The 16259-nt window shown below is 39.6% G+C and overlaps 4 protein-coding genes across 5 annotated transcripts; 2 read left to right on the forward strand and 2 right to left on the reverse strand.

Moving 5' to 3' along the window:
* Positions 1-15: 15 nt before the first annotated feature.
* On the forward strand, positions 16-2891 carry LOC137722675 (pentatricopeptide repeat-containing protein At1g08610). Its single transcript, XM_068461734.1, has 2 exons — positions 16-130; positions 742-2891. Exon 2 carries the CDS (start codon positions 935-937, stop codon positions 2690-2692), a length of 1758 nt encoding a protein of 585 aa, XP_068317835.1. The 5' UTR covers positions 16-130; positions 742-934; the 3' UTR covers positions 2693-2891.
* A 384-nt stretch (positions 2892-3275) lies between these two features.
* Positions 3276-5449, reverse strand: LOC137722674 (pentatricopeptide repeat-containing protein At3g04760, chloroplastic-like). Its single transcript, XM_068461732.1, has one exon. The coding sequence runs from the start codon at positions 5249-5251 to the stop codon at positions 3350-3352; it is 1902 nt and encodes a 633-aa protein (XP_068317833.1). The 5' UTR covers positions 5252-5449; the 3' UTR covers positions 3276-3349.
* A 579-nt stretch (positions 5450-6028) lies between these two features.
* LOC137723321 (uncharacterized) lies at positions 6029-9478 on the reverse strand. 2 transcript variants are annotated; one of them, XM_068462485.1, is made up of 11 exons: positions 9324-9478; positions 8754-8805; positions 8440-8630; positions 8191-8301; positions 7930-8020; positions 7554-7622; positions 7148-7225; positions 6959-7048; positions 6764-6814; positions 6444-6680; positions 6029-6345 (listed from the first exon to the last, which is right to left on the reverse strand). In XM_068462485.1, the coding sequence occupies exons 1-11, from the start codon at positions 9410-9412 to the stop codon at positions 6205-6207; spliced, it is 1200 nt and encodes a 399-aa protein (XP_068318586.1). In that variant the 5' UTR covers positions 9413-9478; the 3' UTR covers positions 6029-6204. The 2 variants fall into 2 exon arrangements, with proteins under 2 accessions (XP_068318586.1, XP_068318585.1); XM_068462484.1 differs by having other exon boundaries at positions 6030-6345; positions 8440-8805.
* Positions 9479-9643: 165 nt separating this feature from the next.
* On the forward strand, positions 9644-15566 carry LOC137722457 (serine/threonine protein phosphatase 2A regulatory subunit B''beta-like). Its single transcript, XM_068461462.1, has 13 exons — positions 9644-10095; positions 10633-10875; positions 11038-11143; positions 11219-11318; positions 11769-11874; positions 12055-12145; positions 12348-12489; positions 12695-12842; positions 12999-13108; positions 13779-13935; positions 14226-14351; positions 14473-14624; positions 15050-15566. Exons 1-12 carry the CDS (start codon positions 9946-9948, stop codon positions 14611-14613), a joined length of 1620 nt encoding a protein of 539 aa, XP_068317563.1. The 5' UTR covers positions 9644-9945; the 3' UTR covers positions 14614-14624; positions 15050-15566.
* Positions 15567-16259: the final 693 nt, after the last annotated feature.

Raw genomic sequence — 16259 nt, forward strand, 5'->3', positions numbered from 1 at the left:
TAACGTCCGCCTTCTCGACTTTATCAGCATCAACGAGCTTTTCCTTCCATTACCCTTAAAAAAAAAAAACAGAGCTTTCTTTCATCTCTCACTGCTACACAGAAGCACCGACCTAAAACCCACCGTCAAAGTACGCATCTTTCTCTCTCTCTCTCTCTCTATATATATATGTATATATGTATGTATGTTTTTATACGTATTTGTATACGTTTATTTGGTTTTATATTAGATGCGTTGCAGTGTAATGAAACTGTAAAAGCTGAAGCTGAAATGGGTCTGAATTCTGATGTGGGTTAGTGGATTGGCCTAAGGGCTCGTTTCTGATTGCTATTGAAGCACTTCTGCTGGAAGTGTTGAAATTTTCACTGAAAACCAAAGTGCTTCCTGAAAAGGCAAAGCGCTTGGAAAAGTGCTGTTTGGAGAAGCATCTGACACGTGCTTGACGTAGAAGCACTTATAACTATTGAAAATAAGAAAAGAGAAATTGGGGTGTTTGAATTTTGGTAAAGAATGGAACTTTATTTTGAATTATCTACTGTATTGATAACCCATTTCACAGTTGGGACTTTGAACTTGTTATCCTTCATCTAGGAATGAAATACATACATATATATATGGTGAGCTGAAAGTTTTTTTTTTGTTCGTATTGTTTTCGTAATTGTGTTTGGTTAATTCCTTTGCCTCCTTTTCGTTTCATGAAATTTGTTGGTATTGATATTTTTTCATTGAACCTTCTCACAGTTGTGGCTCTCAATCTGAAGGATAAGAGTATAGATAGCCGAATTACTTTTTCGCTTATTTCGCATTTGTTATAATCTGGAAGATGTTCATTGCTTTGGATCATAGTGAAGAGGGATAACTGGATTACAAGATTTGCTTCTTGTTGGTCTTCCTATCTTTGTTTGACTTCATTTGTTCAAGCTGAAGGAGATAAATGGCGTGTACGATTACCCAACAGAGTAGTGCAGTTGATGTTGGTTGTTTGTATGGGTGTGCAAAGCATGTTAGCCCCGGTTGTGGCATTGGCCATCTCTCAATATCAACAGTTTTAAGGAAGTATAATCGTGAAGCTCATTATTCTTTACAATGGAGAGGAGATGTTAGTTCCAAAAGAAATGCGGGTGTTTCACAGCGTAGGAGTTTTCAGCGAAGTGTTTGTATTGATAGAGTCCATGAAGTTCCCCTAGATGAATGGAGCTTTGATAGTGATGAGATGGGCATTGAGAAAAAATCTGGAGAGGAAACGAATAACAAGAAATCACATAATGCTTTTGTATCGAATGTCGAAGGGCGCTTTGTGGGAAATGCTGAGGAGACCAATAATGATATTCTTAGGAACCTTTGCACCCGTGGGAAGTTAATTCATGCATCGAGGTTGGTTGAGGTCATGGCACGTCAAAACCAAGTTCCGTACTTCCCTTCTTGCACAAACTTAATACGGGGCCTTATCAAAATAGATCGATTAGATAAAGCTGAAAAAGTTCTAAAGATCATGATCATGTCTGGTGGGGTTCCAGATATTATCACATATAACATGATGGTTGGAGGTCTATGTAAGAGTGGACAGTTAGGCTCTGCAATCGATCTCGTGGAAGACATGAGCGTGAGTGGTTGCCCTCCTGATGTGATTACTTACAATACTATAATTCGTTGCATGTTTACTTTTGGGAATTATGATCAGGCGATTGCGTTTTGGAAGGACCAACTGAGAAAGGGATGCCCTCCTTATATAGTCACCTACACAATTCTCATTGAGCTAGTCTGCAGACACTGTGGAACGATGCAGGCTGTGGAAGTTTTGGGTGATATGGTGGCAGAGGGATGTTATCCTGATATTGTTACCTTCAATTCTCTGATTAACTTCACTTCCAGACAGAATAAGCTTGAAGATACTGCTTTGGTTATACACAGTCTTCTATCTCTGGGGTTGAAGCCCAACACCATTACTTACAACACGATTCTCCATTCTCTTTGCAGCCGTGGGTGTTGGGAGGAAGCCGATGAAATCCTCACAATCATGAATGAAACTTCCGAACCCCCTACAGTTGTTACTTACAATATTTTGATCAATGGTTTGTGTAAATTTGGGCTTGTAGATCGTGCCGTCAACTTCTTTACTCAAATGGTTTCTAAGAATTGTTATCCCGACATCATTACATATAACACACTCTTGGGCGCTCTTTGTAGGGCGGGAATGATTGATCAGGCCCTCGAATTACTTAATCTTCTAAGTGGCACCAGTCGATCGCCTGGTTTGATAACTTACAATACTGTGATTGACGGATTGGCCAAGACAGGTTGTATGGAGAAAGCAATGGGATTGTATGGCCAAATGGTAGAAAATGGAATCATTCCTGATGAAATTACTCATCGTTCTTTGGTAGGTGGGTTTTGCCGGGCAAATCTAGTTGAGGAAGCTGTTCTGATACTGAAGGAGATGCATAAGAGAGGCCATCCGGTCCGTAATATGTCTTACAAATTTGTGATCCATGGATTATGTAGAAAGAAGAGAGTTGATATTGCAATACAAGTCCTAGAAATAATGATATCAAATCGAAGCATGCCAGACGAGGCAATTTATTCAACTATAATTGAAGGTGTAGCCGCTGCTGGTATGACAAAAGAGGCCAATGAGTTGCATCAAAAGCTGATCGAGTGGAAGGTTTTAAGTGAAGAGATCATGGTAAACTAGATCAGGTTTAGGCAAAATTTTGACTTTGTTACTTCTTCTGGGCATCTAGATTGCCATTTCTCAACTGCTTTTCTCTGATAATGTTTTGCCAGAAATCTTTTCTGCTTGATAATTTCTGTATCTTTTTTTTCCCTTTGATACGAACGATATTCTACACTGAATTCATCTTTAAATATGGCCATTTTTCTTGATATCTTACCTTTTCGTTCGTAGATTTTATTTTTTCAGTACTGAATATCTGTTCTTTTTCTTGGTGAAAGTTCTGTTGTAAAAGATCTGCTTATCTACGTTAACTAAGAACACAAGTTTGTCAAAGTAAACTCATTTACGTGGACTTGATGCTGTTCATGTTTTTGCTAGATAGGAGATATTTAGAGTTTCAGACATTCTTCGCTGCTGAAGCGAATTATCTGTCGGAAAATAGATACGAAAAACGGAGATAAAATAGGAGAAAACATGTCTGTAGAGCAAAAGTTCACAATAAATTTTGCTAAATCTCCTTTTTCTGTGTTCCAAAAGAAAGATCAACACTGTGATATAAAATGCCAAATCTGCCCTGCAAGGCAGTTCTCTCATTAGTAAGTGAATATAGGCTTCTGCTGAGCCTAAAATAGTCTTTTAATCCAACTAATCCTCTTTGTAGCTACAAACCAAAAGCTAGTTCTTAATCTCAGACAGAGTAAGCTCTTTGTACACATCAAGCATGGGAAAGGTCCTATTCAAACGTCTGAACGAATCTTCGGAAATCGCCCTTAAACTAAAAACTGAGTGGGCAAGTTGCATCGCTTCAGCTCGCCATCCTGCGAAACCAATTCCTTCAATCAACAAAGTGTAGGTAGTTTCATTTGGCCGGCACCCCTTTTCAACCATTGCCGCGAGCACTTCAATGGCATCGACAATCCTACGCGTTTTGCACAACCCGAGAAGAACGATGTTGTAACTGATAACTGTTGGCTGAAAGCCACCAGTTTCCATGTCTACCAACAACCCTATAGCCTCATTCACCATCCCATCTCTGCACAAACACGATATAAGCGAATTGTAAGTAATCCCATCGGGATCAATTCCTTTGCTTACCATTTCTGATACCATTTGCAAAGCTCGAACTCTGTCTCCACAGTTCCACAGTGCACTGAACATGGTGTTGTATGAGCTCACATTCGGAGGACATCCCACTTCACCGAGGTTCTCGAAGATTTGCAAAGCCTGATCAGCCTTTCCACTCTTACACAAAGCAGCCAATATCGTGTTGTAGTTCACAATATCCGGCAAGCAGCCATCCGATATCATGTAATCCAAAAACTCTATTGCCAAATCCAATCTCCCCTCTTTGCAGAAAGCAGAAACCAACGGATCATAACTGTACGCATCCGGAGTCAACCCCTTGTCCTTCATGATCTTTAACACATTCACTGCATCCTCGACTTTGCCATCGCGACACAGCGTGCTAATCAAAATGCTGTAAGTCACCACGTTCAGCTCACAGCCTCTCGAGCACATATTGCTCACCAGCTTCTCCCCTTCTTCCCATTTACCTCGATTCAATAGCGCTCGTAACAAAATGTTGTACGAGACGACATTAGGCGAACATCCCTTCAAATCTAAGCTCCTAACAAACTCGAAAGCCCTATCCAGCATCCCTTCTCTGCACATTCCCCTAACAACTGCATTGTAAGTATGCATGTCAGGTTTAAGCCCTCTTGACAACATCTCATCCAAAAGCTTCATTGCTTCATCAATTCCGCCTTCAGGAATCGTTGCTTCGATCAAAATCGTGTAAGTAATCACAGTTGGCCTGCAATTATCCTTCACCAACTGATCCAAAACCTTCAAAGCTAATCCTAGCTTCCCCCTCACACAAAGACTCCCAATCATTATATTGTAAGTAACAACATCAGGTGAGAACCCCTGGCTCCTCATCCTATCAAGCACTTTGTTTGCTGCATCAATCCGATTTGCCTTACAGAAACCGCTGATCAACGCATTGTATGAAAACAAATCAGGCTCACCATACTTCTCCAAAATCTGCATAACCCGAACGGCCTTCTCGACATTTCTCGAATTGAAGAACCCTTTGACGAGCTTTGTGCAGAGAATCACATCAGGCTTGTAGCCCTTGTTCACAATCAGCTCAAGAAAATAGAGTGCTTCATTGTACTGCCCTGCTTTGCAGGACCTGTTGAGGACTTTCACCAAATGGGTTTCTTTGACATCATTGTTCTGCAACTGGGTCGGTCTTGCTTCGGCGGAAGCCGCCGCCTTTGACGGATTTCTGCGGCGGTTTCCGGCGTTGGACGAAATGCAAACCCTGCATCTCAAGGCACTGGTTTGGCGGGAAGAGGGTTCCACCAAATGGGTTTCCTTGACATTATTGTTCTGCAACTGGGTCGATCTTGCTTTGGCGAAAGCCGCCGCCTTTGGCGGGTTTCTGCGGCGGTTTCCGCCGTTTGACGAAATGCAAACCCTGCAGCTCACGGCACTGGTCTGGTGGGAGGAGGGGTTCGGGTGGGTGGTGACGTGGAGGCTCTGAGGCAACAGCTTGGCGGCAACTGTTGTCATTGGTGGAGGATTTGTTGAGGTGTTTTTTCAGCTCTCATGGAGAAATTGTTTTTGCAGAAAGTTTGGAGATTTGCATGGAGAAAATTGGAAACATGTTGGGAGATGGATATCATAGACAATGATTCCGGTTGGATTTCAGGACGTGTTTTGGATAGGATAAGGAATCTGGTCGCGCGTTGTAACTTGCAGATGTTTTTGGTGTTTTGGATAGGATAAGGAATCTGGTCTTGGGTTGGGTTGGGTCCAGCAATTGGAGAAATTTTTGGGTCCGTCGTAGTTCACCCGATAAGAGATCGGGCATGTGCGACCATCCAATAAGAAGCTGCCACTAGCGGGGCGGCATGAACCCAATTACAGAAGAAATTTTTGGGTGCGGGTGGTTGTGCCACCTCAACCATCCACCCAAGACACAAAAACATCTCACCCAGGGCCACCTCTCTTGTATTCTGGCCCCATCGTTCGTGGTGCATCCGTTGGGTCTTTGGCCCAACATCCATGTACCATGGGCATCCGGTGAAGAACTCCAAACACAAGGGCGGATTTGTGAGCAAGGTAGTGCCAATGTGGGGGCATTTACCCTACGAAAGCTCACCCGCCGCACAACATAGCGATACCCCTTACAATGGGGTGGGTCGAGCATCAGGTTGAGTGGTATTTGCGTGTGTTACTCTTTATGTGCATGGCCAGACGGGTGATATAATCCACTAGCCAGACCTAACTCCAAAGATATTTTAGCTAGGTTCATGTTAACACAGTTGCCTTTACAAGGCTGCTTTGATACTCCAAAAATCCAGATAAGAAAACATCCTTCAATAACATGATATGTATTAATCATGATGTAAGACATTGGTACATTATAATTTGAACGATTCAAACGAAAAGAGGAAGAAGTTACAAGTTTACAACACAAAATGTGCTACACATATATTTTCCGGGGGCTAACTCTCGCTCAACTAATGTCCAGATGCTTCTACATAGCTCACTAAAGAATCCCAAGTTGAGGACCTCTCCGGGCACGCCTTATTCAACAGAGCTTTTAGGTTTTCGGTTTTCAGCTTCTCTTGAAATTCAATCCGTCGGGAATCAGGGATTTGCTGAGGCAGGTAAGAGCAACATAAGCATCCAGAAAACTTGATAGAACAGGATTGTGTAGAGTTGCAACAAAATTAAAACGGAGGGAAACTACTTTTACCTTAATCAACCATAATATATAAGTGGCAGAATGTTTAGCCTGTGCTTGGTAATCGTCAAAGCTATTATCTGGAATGATTGAGCAGGAGTCGAGGAGATGTAACTCGTTATCCATAAATATTCTGAAGTCGTTATTCATGCTGTTATTCTGCTTCCCGTGGCTGGACACACCACTATGATCTGTTATGAAATGCTTTATCCAAAATAAGGAAAGGAAGCGACGATGAAGCCATAGAGCCTGTTTACAGCGAATACCATAGAAATTAAAACCTGTGGGGTTCTCAGATGATCAGTCAAATATACGAAAACAACCCCATGTACCTCTCTTCCTATGTAGCGCTTTATCAACATTTCATCCCAGTCAAGCTCCTCCTGATATGCCCATATTTTTAAGCAGTGAATTTAAACTTAATTTCACATACAACGAAAAGACAAAAATTTGACACAAGTATTAACTGTACAAAGCGCTCGCCCGTAGGAACCGATGATTTCATAATTACTGAAAAGAGACTGTACCTTCCACAATTGATATGTTTCAACGTTGTAACCAGAAGATGAAATTTCTTGTTTATAGCATTGCTCTTCTAAAATCTTAAGCATCAGCTGCTGAAAAATGATAGAAACATTGATTGTGAAGGAATTAAAGTCCAGCACGTCAAAAACTTCATATCTCAGATTCACAACAAAAAGAAGACAAGGTCTCACACTGCGATAATGGAAGCAACTATGATCAGCAACATGCAAGGAGGCCCAGTTTCTGGATCTTTTTAATTCATATAACAACTGCAAGCACACATTTAGAGTGCATATAATTAATAATGCTAACCATACGAAAAATAGATATGTAATATAAGTATGTTGTTGGACTAAGAACTGAACGAAAGCAACAGTTAACTTGTAGATGTGTCACAACTTTTTAACAGAGGAAATCTTAATGACGTCTTTTGAGAATGAAAGGCTTAAATACAATCCTCCACTTACCCTGTCCAAATTTAAAGGAGTGCAATTTGGCTTAAAATTGTTCGCAAAACATTATAACATCTAAAATATGAAAATTCTAGAAGGGAACCTGAATTATTCCCGCAAAAGGAATGGCTGGATTATATCTAACCTGTTCTCTTGTCATGTAGGTAACCAACCAGCAACGATGATTCCAAGCACGGTAATTCATTTTTGACCTCTGTAAAAAAAGATTTTAATTACACAAAAGCGAACAATGAAAAGGAAAATTCTCAAACCATGGACACTGTACATTATGTCTGGCAAAGATACAACTATTATTGGCTCTGGTTTGGTACAGAAAAATTTGTCAGCTCAGTAGGAGCGACGGAAGGCATTTCTCAAGTCTTTAAAGTGGCGTGAGTTATGTTGTTTTCTTTATGAAAGCAACAACGAGACTGACCAAAAACAACACATAGGATAATTGATTTAAAGTTTAAATAAACCTTGAAAATTAAAAGCATGCAGTTCCTGAACTGAATTTAAACCTCAGCTATTTTCTCCACCAGCTCAGAGTCTTTGGTCACAATCTCTGACAGAGTTGAACACTTTCCAGCAATTGACTTGATGACCCACTGCCTGTAACGATCGATATGTTCATAAAATTCGTGTTTTTAAAGCCATTAATAGGGAAACGATAATGAGGGGCTCAATTAAACCACACCCTGCTGAGTACTTACAAATAAGAAACTATAGAATCATGCCAGTTGTTAAACATATAACGAAAACCATTTTTTTAAAGATGTTACCTATGGCTCCAAGCATACTCAGACTTAGGTGAATATGAAAGAACAAGTGCCGACAAGAGAAGTTCATCCAAAAAATCCGAGAGCTTATGCTTCTGCGACACAACAAGTTTCCTGGGTCAAATATACAAGATCAATTAGGTGTCATGACATAAATTGAAAAGCAGACAAGATCAAGCAGCTCCAAAATTGTTGATATATAAGAGAGAGAAAACAAGCACTACTGAACCAAAAATGAAAAGGGGGAAAAACCTGGAATGCCATGCAGTGCCGAAATCACAACTTAGCAACAAAAGCGCCCTGCTATGCTTCATGACATCACTTTCAAAACTGCTATCCAAAGATAATGACGCACACAAAGAGTTCTCATCCCCGGATACATCAGATTTTCTGTTAAGTGCCTTATATTGTCTACTTGCTGCCATAAACGCATGCTTAGCTGCCTTACATAATGGAAGAAGAATTTGCGTTGAAATCCCCAACTTATGATCCCTATTCCAAAAAACTGAGTTTCCATCTGCCGAGCGCAGCACAGTACTGTCATCAAATGAGGGTGAATGGCCTACCTCTTTATTCAGCTCGGAAAACTGGGACGGGTGAAGAAATCCCACCTCATCTCTGGGTCATCAAGTGAACACAATACATTATACATACGACGGTCGCATTACTAGTTTTTCCAAAGACATTAATGAGAGCCCTCTAAAAAGAGAAAACCTCTAACGCACCCACAAGTACACACACACGCCCAAACAATTCAAAAACTTTCAGCAAAAGAACAAGGCATACTTGGACCGCTATCGAAATCCTGGTCTCACTAACAGTAATGAACTAGCACTGAATCAACATCTTGAATTGAACTAAAACAGAATTGACCTTTTTCAAAAAATTTGAAATCCAAGTAAAATCAAGCTGATACTTTTACATGTAAACAACTCATTCGGGATCAAATATCCGAACTTTTCGAGACGGAAATTACAGTTTGTCGAGGTTCACCATCCAAGCAAAGAATAAAAACTACTTACACAAAACTCTTTGGGGCATTTCGTCAAACATAAAGTCTGCATCTTTACTGAAAACAGAGAAGCAAAACCTGCAATCAATGATTCTTTGATAGGATACAAGTACGAATTACTCACATTTGGGGATCGGATTCCAAGATACGTTCGAATTGATTCAGAAGATCGGCCATGGTTGCTTCCGAACGACGCAGCTCCTCTTCGTTCATATTTCCTGTTTGTTTCCCGAGAAAATTACAAGGGAAAATGAAACCATATACGTTGTATACAAAATGGTAAATTAACTCAACGTAACTACGTGAAAGATCCCTATTTGTTGGTGCAATAAATTGCAGGAAAAAGTAATGATCGTGGCCGTAGTGGATCCCAGCTTGAGCCTATACCGCACTGACACGTATACATCTTTCTTCGACCTTTCTTTTCTGTAGAAAATTTTGGAGCTGCTGTTGCTGTTCTCTCTCTCTCTACAAATCTCTCTCTCTCCTCTTTGGGCTAAAAGTGCATCTATCGCCGAAGGATTTTCTCTCATTTCCCCTCACTTTCTCTCCCGTTTTCTCGCAACCCAAACACTCCAATTCCTTAAGGATCTGGCGTTTCTTCCACTTCAAATCTCACCTTTTTTTTTTTTTTTCCAATCGCGCAAAAAGGCAGTGAGTTGGAACAAAATATAATCGAAAGGAAAGCACTTTGCGGGGATTGGGATTTCTGAATCAAGGGTTCCGTGATCTGTATATGCGTCTCAATGACTATGGAAATCGTGGTGGATGCGGCGTCGTTTGACGCCGACTTGTTGCAGCTCAATGAGGTGTCCCCTTTGGCCCTCAAATCGAATCCGAGCTACGTCGAATCGCTGTTCGAGCAGTGGCTTTCGCTTCCTGATACTAATCGCCTGGTACTTAAAACCCGAATTTTGCCTTCAAAATTTGAAATTTTTGGTGGTTTCGCATTGTTTTGGTTCTGCATCTAATTGGGTTTCGAAGAATTTATGGGTACATTTTTTGGTTTTTGAATTTTGGTGAGCTTGGTTTTTTGCTATTTATATCAGAGTTTCTGAATTTGCATGAATGTGTATATGTCCTTTGTGCTGGCGTGTGAAATGTCATGAGAGCTAAGAAATAATGATGCTGAATTGATTTTAGCATGTAGTAATTTTCCTGCTCGGCACGATGAAATTGTGATTAAAGAAGCATTAAAGGGCACATGTTAGTATGAAAAAAGGGATGAAATTTGTAAATTATAAGCACCTGGTGTTTACAATTCCGAGTACCTTAAAGTAGTTCTTGAAGTATTTGTAATTAGTTGTTGGAAATGCTACTGACAACAAGTTTTATTTTTCAATTGGGATACATATGCTGCACGTTTTTACGTATTGTTTCTTGCTTTTCTGATGCATGGCGGTTTTTTCATTCTCCTGAACTTATGATTGCAGGTGACACAACTGCTAACTGAAGCAAAGGCAGGTGGTCCCCTGAATGTGCAGGGAAACTCTTCTAGTCCACATGCCACTGGAGGCAGTACGTTGCCTTCCATGTTTCCAGCCGGCAGTGCACCACCACTGTCACCAAGAAGTTCATCTGGATCCCCTCGCATTATGAAACAGAGGATTGGTCCTTCTCATTTAGGTTCTCCGCTGAAGGTAGTTAGCGAGCCAGTTAAAGAAGTGATACCTCAGGTTTGACCAATCCTAATCTTTTTCGGCAATCTCGTGGCACTGTTTTTCTGTTTCTTTTGCAATGCATGTCATTCATCATTTGAACTATCTAGCTGCAATGGTTTTCCTTTTAGAGGGAAAGGTAGATTATTATTTCTAACTTGGATTTTGTACCACTTGTAGTTTTACTTTCTACATGGTCGCCCACCTCCAAATGAACTGAAAGATCAATGCTTGTTTAGAATCAATCAGTTTTTCTCTGGCAACTCAGACGGACTGCAGATTCATGGTAAGATATACTTAAGATATGAGTTTATGGTGTACGACTGGAATAAGATTTTAACCAGTCTCTTTGGTGTATCAGAATTTAAATCAGTTGCTAAGGATATCTGCAAGCTGCCTTCATTCTTCTCTACATCTCTCTTCAAAAAGATTGACGCTAATAGCACTGGATTTGTAACAAGGTAATATTCACTTTTGTCATTGCTTATGAAAGGATGTAGTTTCGAAGTTGCTATCCCCACCCCTTTACTGTGGTTTATCTTATGTGCCACAACTATTATCCTCTACTATTAAAATGTCTTAGTTCTTGTTCACCAACCCTTTTACCCCCACTTTAAGGAGCATAAATCTTTCAGCCTGAAGTGGATAAACAATGCCCTTTATAAGGGTTGATTGGGGAGAAGGGGTTCAAGTGGCTTTCCCGGAGGCTTTTTTTTTCTGAGCTGACTTGTAGCCATCTCCTGGTATAAACTAATATGGTTACCTCATCTGACTAAAAGTTCCGGGTGACCCCTATCTGGTCATGTTTCTTTAGTTCTTCTCTCTGGACTTCGTTAATTCTCTTGTTATTAAAGCTTGGCTGTTTCCTTTGCAAACCATACTCTTACTTTTTTCTACTAATTTGTTTGTAGGGACACATTTATTGATTATTGGGTCACTGGAAACATGTTGACAATGGATATAGCTACTCAGATATATTCCATCTTAAAGCAACCAGATCTCAATTACCTCACTCAGGTTTTTGTCTTGCTTTATTTGTTTCCCTCGTTTATGTTTTATTGCAAATCTGTGCTCAACCTGATGTCTCTACAAATATGTATAATTAATCATTATACGATTAAATGCAGTGTTGATCATTAAAATTATTATGTTTGGTGCACTACCTAGCATCTAAATCCTGTTCCTGTTTGATAACAGGATGACTTTAAACCTGTCCTTCAAGAACTTTTGGCAACTCATCCAGGGTTGGAGTTCTTGCAGAGCACACAAGAGTTTCAGGAAAGATATGGTTTGTTCTCCACCTACAATCAGCCTTTTCTTGATACCATATGTTTGTCGAGTTTTCCATTCCCCTCTCTCCTCCTCCTTTGTTTTCTCCCTTCCTCCCACTTAGGCTGTTTTAGTATTGCATTTTCACTGTGGTTATGATTGATGCAATTCCTTTCGCATGATGCACACGTTAACTTGAGATATTCTTGCAAATGGTCCAGCTGAAACTGTAATATACAGAATATTTTACTACATAAATAGATCTGGGAACCGTCAGCTCACACTCAGGGAGTTGAAGCGTGGAAACTTGATTGATGCAATGCAACATGCAGATGAAGAAGAGGACATCAACAAGGTTTTGAGGTAAAGATTCTGGATACAGACTTAGTCTGTGTTACTATAGGCTATAGGGTGTGGCCGGTAGAATTAGGAACCATCATGCCTGTTTTCTTTCACACAATCTGGAATAGTTTGCGGGAGTGTTCCTCACTGTATGTTGGTGTGTTTTATGTGATATCAGTGATTTTTGGTCTTCGAAACTCCTTGTTTCTTATATGATCTGTAACAGGTACTTCTCGTATGAGCACTTTTATGTGATATACTGCAAGTTTTGGGAGCTGGATACAGATCATGATTTCCTGATCGACAAAGAGAACCTGATCAGATATGGTAACCATGCACTTACCTACCGGATTGTTGACAGAATATTTTCTCAGGTTTGTCATGAAGCTTTTGTTTACCAACTTTAAGAAAAGGTTCTCAATCAATAAAAGCTTAAACCTTGATCTATTACCTCTCTCTCTCTCTCTCTCTCTCTCTGAGGCATGCAGTCTGATTTATGTAATTAATGAGTTTATTTTTTTGTTTCTCAGGTCGCAAGAAAGTTTACGAGCAAGGTTGAAGGAAAGATGGGGTATCAAGATTTTGTCTACTTCATTCTCTCGGAGGAGGATAAGACTTCTGAGCCTAGCCTTGAGTTCTGGTATATCTTTACCTCTTATCTCTTTTAGTCAGTAACTTGCTTCACAAGACTTAGCAGTCAAGTGTAATCATGGGTAATGCAGCAATATAAGATGGAAGTCCAAGTGGAACATATGTGCTGGGTAGTTTGATGGAAAAAGTGGAAAGATTACAAAATACGTAAAAATGGGTTTCCACCATTGTTGTATTAATTTTCTTAATCAGCCTTGTTGATTCAACATTCATTTAAAGTCAGCCATGCACCAAAAAGAATTAGGCTAGTCAGGAACGAATTGTGATTTATTTCTAAAAAGAATAAAGATTAAATCAATCATTGGATGGGTGAATTCAGTTGCCTAATAATCGTATAGAAGTATTATTAGGTGGAAACTTTATTCTCTATACTTCAAGTAGCAGTACTGGAAACTTTTTCCCTGAAAACATTTTAAGTAAAACCATTACTATGTCCTGCTTTCAGAGGCGGTTCGGAAGATTCATTGTTCTTGTTAGGTTTTGATCAGATTTGACTTTGGGATGGGACAGAGACCGATATTTGAGCCTTCAATTAAGTGTAATTGAATGTGCGGTCTCAGTTTGCCAAGTGATGGATGGAGGGATCCACTTGATTCAACTTTACAGTTAATTATTCTATCAATTCTGTAGTAGTTGTGACGCAACATTGTTCATGTTAGGTTCAAGTGCATAGATTTGGATGGAAATGGAGTTTTGACACGGAATGAACTGAATTTCTTTTATGAGGAGCAATTGCATAGAATGGAGTGCATGGCCCAAGAACCTGTTCTCTTTGAGGATATTTTGTGCCAGATAATTGACATGATTGGACCAGAGGTTTGCCTTTTCTGACTGTGCCTTTTTACTCTTATCTTATCTTTTTTTGGAATTAACTGAACATTGTTTAAACAAAATCTTAAAGTACAAGGTTGAGGGCAAGTGGTCCTTATCGGAATAATTGTAACCCCTCCTCCTTAATTGATCATTGTGTTGCTGGCATGTAACATCCTGGAAATAAGCATCCGCCGAGCTTTATTGCCTCAAGAAAATTGTTTAAAAGAATGGAATACTGTGCAGCTTGTTAGATATAGTTTTATTGTGGTTGACATGAAGCTTTGTTCTTGCAGAATGAGAGCTATATCACACTCCATGATCTGAAAGGCTGTAAGCTTTCAGGAAGTGTTTTCAATATCCTTTTCAACCTTAACAAGTTCATGGCCTTTGAAACTCGTGATCCATTTCTCATTCGTCAGGTATTCAAAACAATTTTTCTTTTCATCATTTGATGTTGGAAGATTCCGGATAAACATGTAGTGGACTGCATTTCTATTGTTGGTAACAGACTTGCTGTTGCTGATATTGTGATGTTTACAGGAACGTGAGAATCCAACCTTGACAGAGTGGGATCGATTTGCACATAGAGAATACATCAGACTTTCAATGGAAGAAGATGTTGAAGATGCCTCAAATGGAAGTGCCGAAGTTTGGGACGAATCACTAGAGGCTCCCTTTTGAGTTCAACTCAGGTAATCTACCTTAGTTTGAAGTCAATAAAATATGGCGCTGCTTTATTTTAATTATATTACCCTTTCCTTTTTATTTTGTTTCATTCCTATGATGGGCAAATGGGTATCCAAAACATGTTATTAACCTCGGTTTCTTAGACTCTGCATATCATGTAGTGGAAACAGATGAAAATTACAATAAATCTAGTCAATACTTTTGATCTACTTTGTGTAAACACAAGTATCACAAAACTCTGAATGTTTCACTCAACATGCAGTAAAGATGTTTATTTATGTCCGTAGATTCTCATCGGAAACATTATGAATTTTGTATGATCACAAATATCAACGACATGAACTTGTGAATGATGAATCAATTGTTATGCATAATTTCTATCTTGTCTCCATTGCCTATGGAAATTCCACCTTTGCATTTGTCTTTGCAGGAATAGGATAGGTAATTTCAGTTTCTTCTTTAAACTGGCAATCAGACAGAACTGACGACTCGTAGAATCAGTATATCGAACGAGCTGTTGTAGTGCAGATACCTGCACTGTTGTTGAGGGTAAATTCTGAACTCGGTGGTGTCAATGTACCTTTTTTTCCAGCAGCAAAACTGAAAGAATACTGGTCTACATGTTCATGAATTGAACAAACGACGGGTCAGAATGGAAGCCCCAAAGCCTCAAATCATAGCATTCAGAATAGCTGTCTGCTCACGATTAACGACGGCCAGTTGAAAGATAATAACATCCGTAACACGTCTTTCTCTCCTTCTGGTTCAATTTGTTGCCTCAAGTTGTAAGATATCACTTATTTAAGGTTATAATTTATGTCATAGTGATTGGTTGTTTGAACACTTTCATTTGTAAAGTTCTTTAGGTCGTGCCGGACTTCTTTGTCAAGCAATTTTGGTTCCTATCAATTGATATTCATGGTTTATAATCTTTTCGTGTTTGTTCATCTTATTGTACACGAACTGAGTAAGATAATGACCTGACATTCGAGTGTATGCCAATCGATTTCTTCCCTATCAAGAGAAGCGGCATTTTGCTCGGATTTGCAAGACCATTTCTTGCAAAACCGAGCGAAAACCCGAGCAACCCTGTGAATGCTTGGCCTGAAAGAGCTTATGGTATGGAATTGGACAACTTTTGCCTCAACTGTGGCTTCTAATGTGACTCGTCGTATATTTCTACATTAATGTGACTCGTCGTATATTTCTATTTTATTGTCACGTGAGAAGAGATGCTTACAAGGAACACACATTCGGTAACGCCTATAAATTCCCCAAAGCACGAAACAATTTTCTGCCACTAACGACCTGTAACCCTAAGAGAGAAGGTTTTCTTAATAAAGTAATTTTAAAAAAAAAATAACACAGGTAAGTGCTGAGAGCGTTCTTATTTAATTTACTGTGTCTCGTGTTCAAATCCTTATCCTGGCCCGTCCCATAGTTTAAAACAGAATTGGATCCTATCCGGATTCACTTTGTAAGGATCCTCACATCTTAGTCATTCATCGTGTATCGTGCGTTTAAAAATCATTTTACTTTTTTTTTATTTAAAATTAAACAAAAATATTATTTGACAAAAACTGACTGCTTGATGTACGATGAACGATTAGAATGTGAGGATCTCTAGATCCCCATAAAAT

Source organism: Pyrus communis, chromosome 17 (genome assembly GCF_963583255.1).
Source record: "Pyrus communis chromosome 17, drPyrComm1.1, whole genome shotgun sequence".
Lineage (NCBI taxonomy): Eukaryota > Viridiplantae > Streptophyta > Magnoliopsida > Rosales > Rosaceae > Pyrus > Pyrus communis.